Source organism: Nelumbo nucifera, chromosome 6, assembly GCF_055504915.1.
Source record: "Nelumbo nucifera cultivar China Antique chromosome 6, China Antique-T2T, whole genome shotgun sequence".
NCBI lineage: Eukaryota > Viridiplantae > Streptophyta > Magnoliopsida > Proteales > Nelumbonaceae > Nelumbo > Nelumbo nucifera.
Window position 1 is genome coordinate 28,183,748 of NC_142654.1, and position 20,888 is coordinate 28,204,635.

A 20,888-nucleotide genomic window follows, 5' to 3' on the forward strand; every position below is an offset into this window, starting at 1 on the left:
GTCCACCTCAAATCAATCATCATGCTAGATGCACATTTCAACTTGAACCAAAGGGAGCCAGTCATCTTTGATCGTAGAAAGATGGCAAAATCTACTCCCTTCTTTTTCAATCCTTTCATTTCTTATGGGTTAACGATTAAGAAGAATAAGCGTAGACTGTTGCAGTTTTCTATTCTTTCTTTTTCCCCTTCTGGGTACGCAAGCGCCCTAAAAGCACAACACAGATCTCGCTCAGCCCAACTCGTTTAGTGCATTTTTATCTTCACAAACCAAGCCATCTGTTTTGCATCAAGGGAAGAAAGAATAATACAGAGGGTAGATCAGAGGTTGACTCCAAGAGTGGAGCCTTCAATCTTAACTGCAACTCCAGTAATTGCGTGTACCTCTTTGTTTTTCCATTTCCACCCTTTCGTTCTTTTAAACTAGTAATCGTGTGCGTCCGACAAACTAACAATCGCTTGTAAACACGGTGTGAATGAATTTCTTAAGCTTGCAAAATGCAAGGATGACATAATTTCATTCAATCTCAGTTTCAGCGAAGCTCCTAATCTAAAAGAAGGAAGAGGAACAGAGAAGATGAAATCCATTAATCCTGGTCTACTGCTCAAGCATAATCCACTTCTGAAAAATAAATAAATTAATCGCAGTAACAGAGCAAGTACCCAACACTTCAAATGTGTATTTTAGTGACCACGCGCTTGATTAAAAACCTCGAAAAACATGGGCTAAACATTAGTACTTCGCTGCTCGGAATATTGCCAATTAGTTTACATGAGCTCAAGCAAGCGAGGACATATCAATTAAAGAGGATTTGAGCACAACCAACCCAGATAACAGGCAGCACAGACTAAAAACTTGACATAAGCACACTTCATTAAAGCAGCTGACATAATTCCATTGCGGTTGAACAGAAAGCCTGCTTCAAAATATAGATGGCCCAACTATTTTTACCGCACTACTACACTTGCAAAGAACCTGATGTCAGTCGGTTTGACGGAGAACCTGTTTTGCCTGCGGCTAATAGTTGAAAGATTCCACTCTGCAGAACAATAAGGATATACCTCCAGGACATAAAAAAAAAAAGCACTTCTCAGGAAGAAGAGCTCTACCAGCCCCTTTGAAAATAAACCTTTGTATCCCATTTCCCTGCAAAGATATGGGAGAGGGCCAACATAAAGTTGTTGAGCCAAGATATCATGATCAACCGATTTGATTATTCTGGCTAATGAATAAGCTTCATCTGTCCTTGACACAAAACATGAAGCAGGCTAGAGCCAAATACAATGATACATAAATGCCATTTTTTGGTATTAATTCGTTTTTAAAGAGATGGTCAAGGTGCTAAAAATTCAGGTTCTACAAGGAATCTTTGTAGTATACCAATACTTGAAGATACAACATGCTCTCCATGCCAATAAAAGACAAAGCATTCTGAAAATGCCTTTTCCCCAAGGTTGGCTTCTAAGATAAAACGAGGAAGCAGAAGCCTCCTCATCTTTAAAGGATGACAAGTCATTGCTGGTAATAAGAAAAAGAAAAGGAGATAAAAAGGGAGGAATACAAAATGCTTTAATGCCCAGCATGCCATAGGTAAACAGTTACTGGATCCATGTGACTGCTATAATAAACCCTTGTCACATAGAATCATGGGCACACGGCATTTTATGCAGCAAGGATAATCAAGGACAGAAAGGGCAGGCACCCCAAATTATTAATGGTTTGGGGAATTTCACTCTACATTTTGCCCATGACAGAGTTGAGATTTATATGTTACCTCCAAAAGGTTGAGAAAAAACCATCACCTTCCACAGCAGCAGCATCATTCAGGCAAATATTTTGGATCTGTCATCTTAACTACTCAAGAATTTGGGATACACGATGACCAAACAAAAAAGCTCTGAAGATGATGTTCAGAGATGATCCATAAAACACGTTTAGTTCCACAAAACCCAAACAAGAATATAAGAAAAGTTACAACAATGAAATTATACCTACCTCAACCCTTTGTCCTCTAAAATATTGATGACAGGGAGATGGTATACTTATCAACAGAGCTCTGAGAAAAAAAAGAGTTCCACCCATGATGACATTTTTACTTGGGACTCGAAAGCGCACATTGAGAAAAGAAGTCTGAGATAGAAAATGTCTACCTCGTTTGATTTCAAAAACCAGTCATCTATCTACACTATCCATTAACTTGTGTGGATTGGGCTTCTTGATGACCTTCTGTGACCATGCCTAGAAGGGGAGCATGATCTGCTTCTCTCTCGGCCCCTTTCACGCCTGTCCATACTTCCATTTCGATCGCGATACCTGTCCCTACCCCAGTCTCTTCCATTTCCATGGTGATTCCTATCCATCCCTCTTCCCCCATCCCTGCTTGCTCTTCCACTCCACTCTCGGGATCTTTCCCGCTCTCGGTATCTATCTCGCTCCCTCTCTCGATCCTTGTCATGGTACCTCTCTCTCTCCCTTGAATCACTTCTACTTCTACTCTCATATTCCTTCTCCCTCCGCTTTCTCCGTTCTTCTGCTTCTTTCTCCCTTGCTAGTCTTTCATCTTCTCTTGCTTTCTCCTTAGTTGCCTGTAAAATTAAATTCCATTGTTTTACTCAGAAAAATGAGGCAGAACAAATACTCCACATGTGCGGCAAGGCACCATCAGAACAGAAATTTACCTTGTACTCAGTAATGAAATCACGGACCATCCCATAACCAATATGCTGCTTTCCTGTCACATGAGATTGTGTCCTTTCTGCAGCATCATTTGCTACTAGGAAAGAACCACAGATCTCACAAAGTGCCATCTTCTTCTCCTGTGTAAGCATCAAGACCTTGTCATTCTGTGGTTGAGTCAATGCTGTCTTCTCAGCATTAAGCATCTCCACCTGTGTCCAAAAAATCTCCAAATGAGTCATACTATAAACTGCATTTAGAAAGGAAGGGATGGATAGGCATTACTGTAGCACCTTCCTCATGAGTGCCTCTGCTTCATCCACCTTGCCTGCTTCCCCTAGGGACTCCACTTGCTCCAACAGGTTCTTAATTTTCTCCTCCAGCACAGACAGCTGCTCAGATTTTTCTGTAGAGATTGGAGCAGGGGGTGTAACTTCAACCTCTTGAGCAAGGCGTTCCCGACCACGCCTAACCTTTCTATCCAGATCATATACCTACAATAGGAGAAACGATGATTAAATGAAATAAATCTAAAACCACAAAGTGTTATCAAATTTGAGGAAAGCTAAATGGATGGAACCTACCAGTTTCTCGCAAAACTGAGCAAGTTCTGCCTCAAACTTGGGAACAAAAGAATCATGTCTTGGAGACTTCTCAAAGCTAAAACCAAGAAAGTCAAACTCTTATCAAGATAACACTGAGATTAAAGAAACATGGCATAAAAAATCCTTCAAATGATAGATAATATGTAGGGCAGACAGCTAGAGCAGTTTGTAAGCTATAGGCATCATAGAGCATTTTTTTTTCAAACTTCAAGATGCATCCACTACATGTATGATTAATAAACTATATCATGACATGAAGTGATTCAAGCCCACAACCCACCAGTTGAAGAATGCACAACATCAAAAGCTGTAAATGCATCTATATGTGGATAATAAGTATCAACTGTGAGTTTATGGTAGTCGGTGTATCTAATTACCTTATACAAAAAAAGGTCATTGTCCAATGTTGGTCCTGGATATCCAGGGTCTTGGGAGGGGTGGATTGGATATAGTCCTAGCCTTTGGCAAAATTTCCAGTGTTGGCTCTCATACTTGAACCTGTGTTCTCACACTTGTCATCCTGAAATTTCACCATTGCACCAGGCAATGGCCCCTTACCTAATACAAAAGCAGCATCCGGTAATTAGATCCATCCTTTATTTGTCAAGGACAGTTTTCCCCATCCAATTATTATTCATCCTCCTTGACATTTTTCCCTTTCAAGTAAAGAGTGCATTAAATACCATCTTATTAATTGAATTTTCTGATTAATTTGAATTACAATACTAAATTCATAGTAAACAAGACATTAAATGCTATCAATAGTAATCTTTTTTTTTTGATGAATTATCAATAGTAATCTTTTCCCATATTCAATCATTTTAAGATTCTAAAACTCCACTCGTTTGCTTACTTTTTAATAAAAACGTGAGGCCCTCAATAATGCTTTGCACCAGAGGTCTTAATAGTCTGAACATGGAAATATACGAGTTGGCCATTTGCTACTTGGAGGCTGTAGCAAGATTGAACAAGCAATGCCTTCCACTAGACAAGTTTATAATGAAATGACAAAATGAGAAAAAGAAAAGTAAGAATCTAGTGCATCACATGATCTCAGGTTGCCTAAGATTACTACTGTGGGACCTGGGTTTGATCTAATTTACATTCTTTTCTAAAGGACCATTAGCTAATAATGATCCTACTGATCCTGGGTAAGAGGAGGGGTAAGCTGGATACAGATCTAACCTTCAGCATTTGTCTCAAACACGCATTCTCATGTGAGTCAGCCTGAGATCTTACCATTGCACCTAGCAATGGGTCCCTCCAAATTGATGCATCAAATAATAAATCAAATTCAGTGATTTTAATTTAAGGCAAAATTACTATACAAGATCTTTTCCTATAAGAACTCTGAATCATAGTGAATTGGCCAAAACTCAAAAGAAAACAATAGAATAATAAAAGCTTAGACCATAAAAAACTGCCATAACTGAAGAACTGTATTTAAGGTATCAATACTGTATAAAAGATCTCTTTATCCAAAAACAGAACTTGTACAACCTATATATCAGCAGCCATAATTACCAAAATCAGACCAAAAAATCCACTCCATATAAAATACCAAACCAAATGTGCAACAACTACAAACAGCTTTTCTAAAGCCACGCCATGCTTTTGTCAGTAAAACTAAATTTTATTAACATCTCTAAGAAATAATGGTATACACCCAAGTTATGCCAACCACCCAAAAAATGCTAGCCTTGGTTGACCACCCCCTTCTATTTTTCCATTTACATATCCCCCTATCACTGATAAAAAAGCCATATACACTTTCATTAAACAAATGGAGAATCTTCAAAAAAAGATTTGTCACTTTTGATCTCACTAGTTGCCCTTGCCCCTTGTTCTACAAGAAAAGGACTGTATCAAAACCTGTCACCAATCATTATATTGTTGAATTTTCTTACCCCTATGAGAGGACTCTGCAGTATTGAAGATGATCTCCTTTCAACAGATAAAGTTAAAATATACAAGCTAAAGAAGGCAATAATTTGTGATGTAGAGTAACTAGTTAAATATGCTTGATTAACACAATATTTCTTTCCCCCATCCTCAACAACTTTGAATTGTAAGCACCACTCAGACAAGAGGGCAGCTTGATAACTAACCAAATGGTAACACCAATGAAATCTACCTGTTGCTAAGGTAGGGAATTCCCTTTCATGCAAATATGCAAATAAAAATCTTTAACCAGTAACCCAGGCAAAAGCCTGCAATATCCAGACTCCAAAGATCTTATTTAGCATAGCTCCTATACATGTTCATAACTGTTGAGCAACGACTAGCCAGCATAGCTTTTTTGGGGATGCCTTTACATCATGCCTTTTTTACATACATGCACGGTACAAGGCAGGAACCTTACTACTTATTTTATCGCCACATGGACAGAGAAACAGTAATCAGAATCCAATATATGTTGAAGAGTTTGACTTGGCAAGACAAGAACAATATGGACTTATGGACACACCTACAGCTGCACAACTTGTTTTCTTGCTCCTACTTCTTCAACTTGGTTTTACTCTGATCCCTCCACAGCCACTCCTTTTCCTGTGAAAGAGGTATGGTGCAACCTTTCTATTGGGGTGTACATGATAAAATTAGGGGTGCTCAACAAAAACCAAACCAAAAATCCAATTAACCAAACCGATCAGTTTGGTGTTTTGGAAAAACCAAAGGTAATGTCGTACTGTTTTGGTTTCAGTTAATCAATATGAAAAACTGGCGGTATATTATGTAATTATATATTTACTAATAATATATTATAAATTAAAAAAACTGAAAAAAATGAAGAACCAAACTGGTCAGAAACCGAACCAACCAATCAGTTAACCAATTGTTTTCGGTTCAGTTTTGATTTGTGGTTTTTCAAAAACCAAAGTATCAGTTCGGTTTAAAAAAAAGGCCCATAGTTCAGTTAACTGAACCGTGAGAACCCCTAGGTAAAATCAATACCTGTGACGTGCTCCAGAAAAAGGAGACCAAGCACCTGTCTCTCTCCCCATATCTGCACCCTTTCCAAAGCTAATGGTGAGACGATCTCCCATCTAATAACTTCCTGCTCTTTTGTGTCTCATGTATGGGTGCACTTTTGCTCTCTTTTCAGGTGTGGGTGGGATCTCTAGTGGAAATAGTCAATTCTCTTCAGCCCACGCTATATAAATGAGCCTAAAAGAGGGAAGGTGATCTGGGAAGCAACAAGAGCTGCTTTGGATTAAGAGAAGAATAACAGACTGTTTTAAGGAGAAAAGTAAATCTTTGGAAGCTCTAATTGAGGGAATCTAGCTGAAGGTGACCCATTGGGTAAAGACCTTGCAGATTTAAAGTGAATGACTTCTTAAGAGGTTGGTGGTGATAGCAGCCTTATCTACCTTGAAAGTGACAGTGCGAGAACAGTAGGCCTCCCCTCCCCCAAGAAAACAACAGACCAAACTGAACTTTGATGGGAGTTCTTTTGGAAACCCAGGTCCTCCTGGTATATGTGGAGTCTTTAGAGGTGAGTTGGGTGCAAATGGTGGCTCTTTATTCAGGCCAGTTGGAGGTTGAGGGGGACTCATACTGGTTGTGGGGTGGATATTCAGCAATAGACAGAAAGGCCATGAAAGAGACTTGGGAGACAGCAAGAGAGGTTTAGGCCACCTTTAGATGGGTTACCAGATCTGCAAATTCTTTGCCAGACTCTCTCGCCAAACAAGGGGTTTCTAGGGATCATCTGTTCTGGGCTTATTTATGCTCTTAATTATAAGAAGCTGGCTCTTTTATTGAGCAGTGTACTTTTTATTTAACCTTTGTTTAATATGGTTGTGGTTAATGATAAAAAAAATGGTCCATATATTTTGAATTCTAACATCATATACCTATAGAAAAAGGTCTAAAGTTTGCATTCATCATGTACATTAGCTGTTCACTTGTGTGAAACAAGAAAGGAGGAAAAGGAAAATATTTTGTAGAGGTGTCCCTTGAGAATCTACAGGGTTTCAAAATCTGACATGTGCCCAACAGGGCACTTCAACCACTTAGGAGAATCCATGAAACACTGTTGAATTGCTTGGATTCTTGCTGCAATATTTCTTTGCTTGGATTCGATCTGTTATAACTTTGCATTTACTTGGACGTCATGCTATTGACCTGTTGCTTTGCTTATTTATTTGAATTCTTCTTATATGAAAAATCATGATTTTAAATATGCCTTGCTATTTTGCTAATGGAGTTGATTATATTGTACATAGGGCATTGAATTTACGATAGAAGTGATAGTGCCTACTGAAATTAATGATAAGGTGTCTTTATATGCAAATTTCGCTATTACTAGATTTCTTTTAGTATTTTTCAAAAACAAAAAAAAAGAAATTGAAAATATGTCACATATTAATATAGATTGTACCTATTTGTCAAAAAAAACTACCACCTAACCGTTGCTATACAGCTGCCTAAGAATTTAGATGTCTAGTCTTGCCCTGCCGCATTGATAACTATGTTTATATTATGTCCAGTCCAGCATGACCTACAGCACACCTACAAAGCAAACAATTAGTTCAAAGGATTCTTTCAACCTTTTAACATTGAAACAAATTCATCCAATGCATTTCTAATAGAAAGCTCGTGGTGAAACAATAAAATGGGTCAATGATGACTTTGTTTCTGTTCACATTATATAGCCACACTTCAAAGTACAGAAAGGAACCCTATGGAAGCAATCAAATCAAATTTCTTCAGCACTAATTTCACAATAAACAGCACCCAAATGGAATCAACGGATTACCTTTCTTTCAGTTTCTGATCGTGAATTCTAGGGCAAGGTCCTAATCCAAAACCAAAGAAGTAACGATTATTGATACGAATTCCAAGTCTTAAACAGTATAATAGGAAAAAAAAAAGCATCTTCAGAGACATACCGAGATCACTTTTAGTATTCACGAACAGATCATGCGGGCAAAACCGAACCATGTAGAACCCGCAAACCTCCTTATCGTCCCAGCGAATTTCTTTGTAACTCTTTTTCTCCTCTTCGGTGAGATTACGAGCTACGAAGGCCAAAAAACATGCTTAGATAGAGGGAGGGGGGGGAGAGAGAGAGAGACTTTTTTCCTTTTTTGTTCTTGTTTAAGACCAATAAAAAAACAGAAACCCAGAAGTTCTCTATATCAAATTTTTCTGTTGAATGCAATATAACAGTCAGGAACTAATCAAATAGCCAAAAGATAGGAAAGAAAACTAAATAAGTTACCTGCACCCATGAGTTCATCTAGAAGAGCTCTCTGAGCATCCATGGGGAACTTTGAACAATACCGGATGAAACGAAGTAGATTCGAAACAGCCCTAATTAGCAAAATAAACAGGAAGAGAAGAAAAAAAAGTTAACAAAAGAGAATACTAGGTTCGGCTTGTGAGATTTCAGAGGTCTAAGGGATCGAAGAGGAATTGAAATGGTGGGAATTTTGTGGTCCTTTAGGGTTTCACAAAGGAATTATCCGTCGAGTCGGAGTCGAGTGTGCTTTTCCTTCTTTCTATATATTTATCGTATATATACTAATCTATCGTGTCCATTCCATGCGACGAGAAAGAATTGGGCATGGATAAGACAATAAACTACATCCCAAGTAAGGAACAAACAAAAAGGCTACTCCAGAGTCCAGACTACAAGACTCATCAAGCTCTGCTGATGCTCACTTGCATGCAAAAGAAAGCCAAATAGCCAAACATTGCCCTAATTTTTGTGTATGTGAGCGGAGATTCGCGTGGATACTGATTATTAAAACCCTCGATATAGATTTGGTTTATCAAAGGGATAAGAGCCACAAGATGTACTTGGGCCGGACATGGACCTATAATACCTAACATTGGGCCTGGAATTTGTATCATCGCCAAAGCCTTCTCCCAATTATGGGCTTCGTGCATGAATTCTTTTTCACTATTTCATGTACGCCTTTGTTAGGTGAAATTGAAATAGAAAGAGTCTTATGATATTTTTAATTGAATCAAGTCAATCCAAACCAAGTCAAATATTAGATTTTTGAGTTGGGTTTTGTTGTTCTGATCATAATGCAATCAAAAACCTAGTAAAAGGAACTAATCTTGTATAGGGATGTCAATGATTTAAGTTAAATACTTAAATGATAAATTCGACTTGATTCACCCCTACATGTTAGGTTATGGTCAAGCTTATTAGGGTGTAGGGTCAAGTTAGAATTTTGATTATTTAATTCAAATAAGGTATAGGTTTAATTGACCTAACCCACCAGGTCATAATACCCCTATACGTATAAAGGGTATTCTCATACTAACCTTAAAGTTTATGATTTCTTTTAATGTTTGTTTTAACCTAAATTGGGTGTAGGGTTAGGCTAAAGTTTTGATTATTTAACACAGTTTAGGTTTGGCTAACCCCCACCCACTGTGTCATAATACCACTATACATATATAAGGTATTCTTGTAATTTGATCGAACTTCTAACCCCTAATTTTAAGGTATATTTATTTCACTGTTTGTTTTTTTTCACTCTAGAGAATCGATACCTTTGAACCCATAAACCAATTTTCAACTTAAAATATTGGCTCTTTTGTTTTCAAAAAGTATCACAAGAAATACAATTGAAATACTACATGATGGGTTGGGATTGTATTAAGTTGAACCCTATAGGTTGAGGTAGGATCAAAAACTGCATAGTATTGAGTTAGGTCATGTTGGGTTTGAGTGGAAAGATGGGAGGGTTGGGTTAAGATTGAGTCAAACTCATACCAATCCATAGGGGTGGATTCGAGCTGAGCCGAATATCTGGTTATTCAAGTTCGGCTCACTCATAAACTATCATGCTCGAGCTCAAGCTGGATTCAAATTAGAAACTTGAGCTCAAGCTCGGCTCGAGTCAAAAGCTCAGAAGTTTGAGCTCGGTCGGCTACCTTTGATTGCAGGTCTCCCTCAATAGTTGAGGTCTCCCTCAGCTATTGAAGTGTCGAGTTGAGGTTTCCCTAACAAGCGAGGTGCTGAGCTGAGGTTTCCCTTAGTTGACGAGGTGCTGAGTTGAGGTCTCCCTCAGTTGACGAGGTGTCGAGCCGAGGTTTTCCTCAGTGGCTGAGGTGACGCCCTATGTACACATTCAATTAGGTTCGTGAGATTAGACTCGTGAGCCTCATGACCTAAGATTTATTAAGCATAAGCTTGACTTGTGGCCACCCTTACCAACCCACCCATACTTATAGAGTTCGACCTGAAACTAACCCAACCCATGTCGCAATATTTCAATTGTAATTTTTGTGATAGATTTTGAAAACTTAAGAGCCATTAGTTTAAGTTGAAAATTGGTTTATGGGTTATTGGGTTGATATCCTTATTCTCCCATGCTCTATTTTTTTAGTATGTATTGACTTTTTTTAGAGTAAAATGAAGTAGAAAGAGCCCTATGGCATTTTTAATTAGTTGTGGTTATGGACAAGGTTAGGCTTAAGTCTATTATAAAGATTTACTAATGTAACTATTTTAAACAGAATTTAAATTAATAAAAAATTTTAAAATTAATAAATTTATCATATCAAAATTTAGTTTATAAGATTAGTATTTTCTATTTATAAAACTGCTTTTATTATAAATTAATTACATTTATAATGTTAGTAATTTAATTGGACTTTCAATTATTATTAACAAATTTGAATTAATTTTTATATTTTTTAAATATGATTTAGATTGATTAAAATTACAAATTTTAAAGTTTTATTACCAATAATTAATAATTATGGTATTTAATTAAGTTAATTAGGATTGTTTAACCACATAAACAAGTTGCCTAATTAAATAGGTAACTTAAATCACAAGTTTGTTAAATAATTTGCACTTACAACTGTAGTATAATTGGCATCGAACTAATGGATACATGTGTAATATAAAATCTAAACTTAAATAAGAACATATACCCAGGGATGCAACTTGGACAAGCCCAACCAGGCTGACCTGACCCATAAATTTACCTGTGATGGGCAAGGAATTTTTGGTCCTTGGGTTGGATCTAAGCCTAAAAGTTTGAGCTTTTAGGGGGTTAAGCCCCTGGCCTAGCCCTTATGTAATGCTAGCCCAACCCAACCTTGTCCCAACTTGAGCCCAATTGAACAATATACATATGCACATGAACATATTGACACATTATTTGTGAACACACACACACACAAATAATGATAATGATGATAATAAACAATAGGTTTCCAAATTTTTCTACAACTTCTTATATTTCTGTCTATAAAAATTATTTTTATTTGTCACACTTTATTTTATTTAATATGATGATTATATGATGCTAGAGATGTGCCCAAATGTTTTATACAATTTTTTCTTTGTATTTTTTATACATTTGTGTGTGTTTTATATATTTTTAATAATTATTATTTAATTACGACATCAAGGGCTTACACATTTGACCCAAAAAAAGGTTGAATTGTTGACTTGCCCCCAAATAGAAAAGCAACTCCATTTTTGCATTGGTTAATTTGTATTTTATTTCTATCATCACTAAAATCTATTATTCTTTATCACACTTGTTTTTCTTTGATATGATTAATTCATATAGGATTCAATGAAATAATGAGATTTAATATCCTAAATATAAGACTTAACGAGAGGGAATTGAATGAGGAGAAATGTAATAGTTCAGATTACATTTTGTACCCTTATAATTATAGAGGGATCAAATTCAAAATAGGGGTATTTTATTCAAGAATAGGATTCAATGAATGTTAATGGGAGTTAATACCTTAAATATAAGAGTTGATGAGATGGACTTGAACCAGGAGAAAAGTGGTTGTTCAAATTACATTTTTAATTTGTCCTTACAGTTAAAGTTTAACCAAACTCAAAAATCGGGATATTTTAGTCAAACAAAGTTCTATGCTCTCATTTACTCTTTTAATAGTAGTATTGATATGGATGTTTAGGTTAAACTTTAGTGTGTGCTTATTGACTAACCTAAGCCCAGTAGCTCAGGCTCGAACCCAACACGAGTGCATCAAATTTTACTATTTTAGTTCTCGTTGGGCTAGGGTTGGACAGATCTGGCTTGACCTTAGTCTTGGGCTTTAAGCCCAAAACTAAGGGTTGGGTCTGGATTGAGCTTAATTATTGTTATTTTAATTACTGCAAAATTTTATTTGAATAATTCATAAATTTACTTAATTAGCTATTATGATTAATTTTTTAACATTAATTAATTAATTCATTCATTATCAACTCTAAATAACTATAATTAATTAAGTATTTAATGAATAACAGCAATTATTAGATAGCATTTAAATCTAGTTAATTAGTTAACTGTATTTAATTCTGTAATTGTTCTATTTATAATTATAATAATATTTTTATTAATTATTAAAAATTTACTTTACTTTTATTATTTGTGTTATTGTATTGTCTATTTTTCTCTTATTATTAATTTAGATATTTATAATCTTCTTATTTCAATATTTAAGTTTTAATTTAAACTGTTTTAAAAAAAATTAACTTAAGACATTAATATTTTAATACATTGATGAAAATTTAAATGCATGTATTTGCAAAGTGGACAGAGATTATATCATGCTAATTATGGTCAAGCGAGCCTAACAAGGCAGGCCCAGGTCTGGCCCATCTGTGCCCCTATCCACATTTAAATAAGCTCAGTTATCTTAATGTCAAAACTGCATTGAGTCTGTTTGGTTTCACAGTTGGAATTGAAATTAGAATGGGATCAAAATCCATCAGAATTGGAAATGGAATAGTCTATTCCTCAGCCTTTTTGGTTCGTACGGAAATCAGAATCAAATGGAATGGATTCTCATTTCCAATGGAAAGGGGGATGGCTATTTCCTCAAATGGAGAATGCCATTCCATGATTCCACCAGGAATGGAAATGCAATTTTGATCATGGTTCAATTCCAAACTCCTATCCCATGAACCAAATGGACCTTATGTAGCTTTATATGCTTATATGGACTATAAGAGAGCATTTGGTTTGATATAGAGGAATAATTTTTTAAGAATTAATTACTTAAATATACCATGAGGTTTCCCTACACTAACTACTTGTGAGGTGGTTCCAGACACAAATAGACCACTCGTCAGTGAAACGTTTTGGACCATTTGTCCTTTGCGTTTTGATGTCATAAATGCCCTTTGCTATTTATTAAATTTTCAAAACATGTCATTTAGATTTCTCTCTCCTTTTTTTTTATCTTTCACAAAATGAGCACGTTCTTATGGTAGGTGTAGCTGATGCAAGTATGAACATGTTAAAATTAAAATTTCTAGTATACAGCATTCTATTTATCATCATCATCATCAAAACAAGGAATAACGGTTAGGATTTCTTCTTTGTAGTCAGGGAGAGATGCTCCCCACCACAAACAAAAGTTTTGGATGAACGATGGAGCATCAAACTGCTCCACCTTCCCATTGTAACCCAGTATAACCTAGTTCTAGCCATTGCAAATTATCCAATCCGGTGATCTGTTCCAGAATACTTCCTTGAATCTTGTTATATAGCAAATCCAAAAACATGATTCTTGAGAAACCTAACATCAGATAGATCAAAGTCAAGTTATTTTCATGATAAATTCATCCACATCATCATAGCATTTTCCCTTACTGTTCAATTGGTAGAAAGATTTAGGAATCTTACTTATCAGAAAGAAGACGATGAAAGTGTTAGAAACAAAATTTAGAAGGAGATAATTTCTTAAAACATCTAAGGAATGTTTAAACTTTAAACAGCTATTATGTTAAATCACAACACCACAATCATAGAATTTAGATTCAAAATTAATAATCGACCAAGGGGCAAAATTTTACAAAGTATTGGCCTGTATCATTATCAGTTGATATGTGTCGTATTGGTGGATACAGATACACAAAGTGCTTGGAGATTCGAAGTTTGACCTATTTTAAGAGAAAGACACTAGACAGGCCTTACATTAACCGCCCTCTTCAAAGTGGACTGATAGGCTTGTTGTAACCTATAGGCCTGGCTTCAAATCCTCCTGTGTTACAAAAATTATGGCTCAAACAGAAGTTAATGAGAGAGAAAAAGTTAATGATGTATCAACGAATACACTGCCAAAACCTTTTTTTTCCCTTCAATACACTGCCAAAACTTGAACATAATATGTGAGTATTGATTGTATGACTCCTGCGTCACTATTTACTTTTGCTCTTATGATCATTGGGCTCAGTTTGGAAGGAATACAAATACAAATATATAGAGTGCAAAACCTTGTATTTTGCATTATTTTGTATGTATTTATACTCTACATATTTGTATTTGTCCTCTTTTTAAGCTCAGTTTAGGAAGAGCGCAAATATATGTTGAATGCAAAACCTTACCTATGGTATTTCTAAATCTTGTATCTGCACTCTTCCCAAACTGAGCCTTAGAAACATTAATAAGCAAAATCATGTTGCCTAGTTAAGAAGACCATCAACAGTTGTGTACAAAAATGACCAATCTTTTGCTTCTGGAACCATGTGTTGCCAGTTCCAGAACGAGCAATAATCAAATGAACAGTTATTTCAATTCTAGTATGTTCCAAAACTAGATGAAACATGAATGCAATCACAAACCAAGTACACTCTTGATCGTTTGGTGGCCGTCCAACATATGGGATATGGCCATTAACTACAAGGTGAAGAAGATAGATCATGCAGCTAGACAAACAGCTATTTTCAATAAGCCAGTTACACAAAACAAATCTAACCAGAATCACTGATCCTGCATGTATTACTAAAGACGAAATGGGGAAAAGGATGTTCATTCATTGCTGTTTCTATTTTACATGTATACAACGAAGAAAGGGAATATTAATAATATGCTAATGAAACGGGGGCGGAAAGATCATTTATCTATACATGTTACTTAATTGTACTGTACTGTAAAAAAAATACTTATATTATTTATTATATATCTTCATTGGGGGCATATAAATCCATCATTGAGATCGAGGATACCAAATATGGTAAATATTCAAGCCTGTTTTTGAGTTCGAGCAGTGAATCCAGCAAACCAAGCGACCCTCATGAGCTGCATTCCAAGTATTAGCACCCACCATGATACCAAACCCCTAATGGTATGAACCATCCAAGCAGGTGCAACAATTTCAGCCCCCAACTTCAATCCCCTCATAAGCTGCAACACCCGGTAAGCCTCATATACAACTGGGGTTACAAGCCACACTGGTGACTCCCAGTGCCATGTCAGCATTTCTGTCAGCATCTGTATAGACAGGAGTAGAAGGTAGGGAACCAATAGAACTGAGAATGAGATGAAAGACAGTTGCGGTTGGAGAAAACCTTTGTGTGAGGCCATGAACATTGCCAATGGGATAACAAAACCAATGATGCTTGCAGCCATGTTCCAAAACCTGTAACTAAAAGGAGCCTGGCTTTTGCATGATTGGGTTGGACTCTTTGGTCGAGCACAGGCATCAGCCATGAGGAGAAACAAGGTCACACCAATATTAAAGATGCAATCAAGTCCCACCAATGAAAGCAAGCTAGCTACATTAGTGCCAAGATATACAGAAGACAACGGTAACCACAAGGTGGGCACCATCCCTGTGGCAAGTAAAACAGACGGACCCAAAAGCCACATAAGCCATTTAAGAAGTTGGGAGTGCATGGATAGTTGATTACTTGCATCTAGAACACCATCTCTATCATTTAGAGCTGAAGTCTCACTTGTATCATTTGGAATTGAAGTCTCAGTTGTACTTTCAGCAGTCATGGTTTCAAATATGTTGCTACCACTCTTCAAAAAGTTGTCATCAGTTTCCTCATTATGAACATATGTGATTGAAGGAGATGGTTCCCAAGAGGACAATTTTGTACAAAAAATAGGTTGCAGTTTCAGGCAAATTGGGGGAAAGGTGAATCTATATAGTGCCCTTGATGACTTGTAAGGCAGGCTTTTCAGACGGCGTTGGGCAATATTGATGTTTGCTATGGTTTGTGGTGGCTGTGCAAAGGATGCCATGGGTTGGTTGAATACTTGAAACTTCAGACGATTTGGCTGGAACTGGATTCCTGAAATAATAAAATAAAGTAAGAAAATTTTATTATGCAAAGATGACCAAAAAAACAATTATAATGGAAGATTTCCAAATAGAAACAGAATGATAATATTACCAAAATTCCTATTATATGCTGATAAAATGTAGTTTCTAAGTTCCTTTATCCAGGTTTATAAGAAAGCAGAACAATGAAAGACTGGATCAACTGATCCTTAATACCATAGATAACAATCCTGGAATACCATAGATAAGTCTACTTAACTAGGTAAATATTTCCTTAAAAGCAATTGTGCAGTGTTAGTGTCTTAGTTGTCATATTTAGGGGTGGCAATTTTTCACCCAACCCGCCCATTTACTTGGCGGGTTGGAAATGGGTTGATCACCCATTGGGTTAACCACTAAAGATATAAGTATTCATTCCTTAGCCAATTTTTTTAAATTTTCTTCATTTGAATGAAATAATATATAATTAATGCATTAATTTTCTATTAATTATTAACTAAAATTAGTTTTGTCTCGAATCAACACACTTCACCCAAATCAACATAAACCCAAATCAACTTGACCTGAGTCCGGACCAGCTCAACTTGGTCTAAATATGAACAGACCCAATAATCTCGGTTTGGTTTGTTTAGGGTGGTCAGCCCAGTCCAAAACCCGACTGACCCAGGGCAGGTCGATCCGGGTCAACTAGAATTCAAAACGGGCACGGTGCGGGATGGTTCGACTAGGACCCTGGTCTGGCTTGTATCCACACAACCCGACCTGAATCCAGACAGGTCCGATTTACTTCTCTTGACCCACTTCGGGGCCAGTCGGTTCGGTCCCAAACCCGTGCACAAACCTGATATTGGCCGGTCCATGTCAATCGGCCATTGATTGAACCGGTCTGGTCTAGTCAGACCGGACTGATCCAGATCTAAACGGTTCAACCACCCTTGATGTGATTAGCTCAAAGACAATCCAATTAGATAGTCCAAGTTGGTCTGACTGGTTTGAACCTAAGTGGTTCGATCAAACCTGAAACCCGAACATAGTCAAATGGCTTCGCAGCTTGTGTAAAAATAACATGCATGTAATGTGATTGGGTTAAAGCAGGTTTGGGTTGAACCCAACCCATTTAATTTTATATAACTGGGTCATTAATGGGTTGGCGGGTTAGATGGGTTGGGTTGAAGCTCAACCCAACCCAACCCGCCCAATTGTCACCGCTAGTCATATTCTAGTAAAATAATTAGAATAGCAATATCCATTAAAAAAGAAATTTAAAATATCAATTAGTGTTTTAAAAGGTGTGGCAAAATACAACTGAAGCCTCATGTGCCTCGCACACCTCATATAAAAAGACAAAAAAAAAAGAAAAAAGGAAGAAAAAAAGAAAGAAAGGAAAAGGAAAAGGAAAAGGAAAAGAAAGGGAAGGGAAAGAAAAAAAGAAAGAAAGAGAACAAAAAAGAGAAAAGAAAGATTAATTAGAGAGAGAGAGAGCAGAGTAGAGCACCCGGACCCCCTTGGCTGGGGGGCTTCTCCCCCCAGATCCCCCAATTAGTGTTATGCATCTTCATTCTTCTTAATATAAGTGATTTTTATTAAAAACAAAGAAAAATGAGATCCTCCCTCCTCTTCTTCCTCCTCCCCCTCCTCTTAAGGAAGCACAAGCCTCCTTGTGTTCAGGAGGTTATGCCTCTTACATTCTGAACATCACGCCTCTAGGTAGTGGAACACCTCGTGTCACACTTCCACGTTCTAAAACATATGATTATTATGCAAGAGAGTTGTAAGTTATGGTCATGTGGCCATGCGACCACAACAAACACCCTCAAGTTCAGTAAGGTGTACTAGCTGGGAGTGCAGAATATGGGGCAATAGAAGTTTTCCATAGAGTTTTTTGACTTAATTTTTAGCTAAGCTACCTTCGTGAATGCAATGAATGAGGTCACTATGTCATACTTCTCTTCATTAAACATAATTTAGAGGCAAACTCTGAGTGTTATTCCTAGAGTATTTTCTGTCACATTTTAACCAACAAGCAGCCTGGAACTACTACTTCATTGTTTTTATTTTCATTTCAAAACTAGCTGTAAGAACACAGAAGGTTAATGTCCAGGAGTCATCTATTCTTATCCTTGAATTTTCTGTTACAATGAACCTATCATGATTCACAGTTCCAATTCTTCTCACTCATGGCATCATCCACAGTATCACCTCAGAGATTGGCAGAATTGCCATTAATAAGTAAGGTTAAATAATGATAATATCTGAAGTGCTACTCAAAGTTAAGCCTACTGCATGTAAAAACCTTGTATCTTTGACATAAGAAAATATAACCTATTCAACTGATCCTGCATCATTTATCAAAATAATGCTCATCATTTCCATGTTGAACATTCAATGTTTTTCCCTCTACACTTGCCGATAACTATGTTTAGTGTTTGATCAAATAGGACACAAACTAACTCCATTGTCACAATTAAACAACCATTCAGGTAGAAACCTAAGTTGAAATGCAATTAGTAAAAGCTCCCAACAAATAGCTTCTTCGATAACAGAGATTTAACACTAGGCTTCAATCCCATCCGTCCCCCTCCCCCCTCCCCAACAAACTCGTACACACAATTCAAACCAAATAAGATTGATCATAGTTCAAATAGCTGCAACATGAAGATTTCTGGCTTTGATCCCATCTTACCTATCGAAAAGTTTTACAACTAGAAAGAAAAAGTAAGTTCACTAAGAAAAAATGAATGGAAGTGATGGTATTAGGGAGGACACAAGGTGTTTACTGTGCTGCCCCCACGAAGGTACACCGCCACAACGATTTCTGCAAGTTAATCTGATTATCTTAGAAAATACAACCATGGACAAGGCTACAAACTGGTAACTGTTTTCGTGGATTTGAACCACCGTAGTTACAAATCCATCCCCGGGCCTGGGGCTCACAAACTAAATCCTTACAATTCCCTCCCTTGCCAGAGGTCAGCAAGGCTGTTGGCTGACCTAGGACTAGGATTCCATTTGAATGAACTAGCAGTTCAAGTTGGTTCTCGAATACTTTGCTTCTTTAAATTATGTCTAAAAAGTCCAAGGACCAGATATTGTTGATGTAAAAGGAAAAAATCTGCTTCCCCAGGAACCCTACCGTTTGAAGCAGAGAGCAAACGATTAGATTCATGACAACTTGCCTTCATCTTAATACGTAGAAAAACATCAAATCAAGAAATCAATTACCAATATGCAATTAACCCTCGATAAGAACAAATTCGTAAATCACAAATTTCAGAAAGAACACGAACGAGTTCTAGAAAATCAACAAAAGGGGAAATAACAAAACAAAAAAACTGGTAAAGATGAGAATTAGGGCGCAAGATATAAAATCACCTCTCAAAACGCCATTTAAGAATCAGAAGTTCAACTCAGGAGCCTGGAATTGTTTGAAAATTAAAACTCGGGAATCAGTGGAAGCGTCTTCAGCACTGAGGAATAACGGGCTATTGATGATTGTCCGCAGAATCTGTATTAACCTCGTCTCAGACTGAGGAGCGTCGACTGGTCGGTTCGGTTCGATTGCAGGTTATTTGGCCAATCGAACCTACCTAATCGGGTTGGGGCGTTGACCAACCGAAACCGATCGCTTATCAGTGCAAATCGATCAATTCAGCTCGTATCGGTTTGGTTTGATTTATGGTTTACAGAACTAATTTATTAAACTAGGAAACAGGGTTTGATTGGACAAAATTTTAAAACAACAAAATAAATCAATAATTATAATGATATTATTAAAAATTAAACTTAAAATATAAAATATTTTAAACTAAAAAATAAGAAAATTTTCCACTTTCTCACATTAAAAATATGTTCAAATCGAAACCAAAAAAGGCAAAAGATATTATTACCAAAAAAGGCAAAAGACTTAAACCTAAGGCCTTGAGGTTTGTCATAAATATTTAAACCTCCCATATAATTTCTAATAGGACTTAAACCTCCCATATAAATAAGATGCCGTTATATTTGACATAATTGATAAAAAGACACTTTTGTCCTTTATTATCCTTCAAATTTTGAATGAGTACCACTAGCTTTCATCATTTTGAAACAAGAATGATTGTTGTAGCTTGGAATCACTTTAAGGGCTGCTCACAAAAGTTTATTCACAAATTGATCTCATGAATATTTTGGATAATTTGATGCGAAATCTAATTTAAACACATCAACATGCATTGAGTGATTATTGATGACAAGCTCTAAAAGAACTTGCCTCTGTAAAGTTTCTTGCCTCAGAGATTTTAATTGAACATTTATCCAAAAAAGAATTTTCATTCTCCATGAAAACCAAATCTGGATGAAATAAACAGAGAAGTACTGAATCATACTCCTCTTAATGGGTGTTTGTTCTCTCTCTCCTGTCTTCTTTTTCCTTCATCTCTATTCATTTTGTTTTTTTTTTTCTTCTTAGAAACTCAAACCATGTATGGCATAGAGGGACAATATTGGGTTTTTAAAAATATTAATAAAATTTAACCGAAGGTATTTGTTTTATGACATCACCCAATAAGGGAGGTGTTAGTCTATTTTGAAAATAAAGGAAAGGTATTA

The 20,888-nt window shown here is 36.5% G+C and overlaps 2 protein-coding genes across 6 annotated transcripts; both read right to left on the reverse strand.

Moving 5' to 3' along the window:
• Positions 1-1,821: 1,821 nt before the first annotated feature.
• Positions 1,822-9,024, reverse strand: LOC104598532 (LUC7 N terminus domain-containing protein). 5 transcript variants are annotated; one of them, XR_735394.3, is made up of 9 exons: positions 8,506-9,016; positions 8,174-8,302; positions 8,041-8,080; positions 3,261-3,336; positions 2,970-3,170; positions 2,679-2,888; positions 2,151-2,585; positions 1,996-2,056; positions 1,822-1,897 (listed from the first exon to the last, which is right to left on the reverse strand). XR_735394.3 is itself a non-coding variant. In XM_088889784.1 (9 exons), exons 4-8 carry the CDS (start codon positions 3,676-3,678, stop codon positions 2,193-2,195), a joined length of 900 nt encoding a protein of 299 aa, XP_088745910.1. In that variant the 5' UTR covers positions 3,679-3,839; positions 8,041-8,080; positions 8,174-8,302; positions 8,506-9,016; the 3' UTR covers positions 1,822-2,056; positions 2,151-2,192. The 5 variants fall into 5 exon arrangements, 3 of the variants coding, with proteins under 3 accessions (XP_088745910.1, XP_010258953.1, XP_010258952.1); XM_088889784.1 differs by adding an exon at positions 3,659-3,839 and having other exon boundaries at positions 1,822-2,056; XR_735393.3 differs by having other exon boundaries at positions 1,996-2,585.
• A 5,957-nt stretch (positions 9,025-14,981) lies between these two features.
• On the reverse strand, positions 14,982-19,966 carry LOC104598531 (cytochrome P450 family protein). Its single transcript, XM_010260649.3, has 2 exons — positions 19,674-19,966; positions 14,982-16,311 (listed from the first exon to the last, which is right to left on the reverse strand). Exon 2 carries the CDS (start codon positions 16,259-16,261, stop codon positions 15,254-15,256), a length of 1,008 nt encoding a protein of 335 aa, XP_010258951.1. The 5' UTR covers positions 16,262-16,311; positions 19,674-19,966; the 3' UTR covers positions 14,982-15,253.
• Positions 19,967-20,888: the final 922 nt, after the last annotated feature.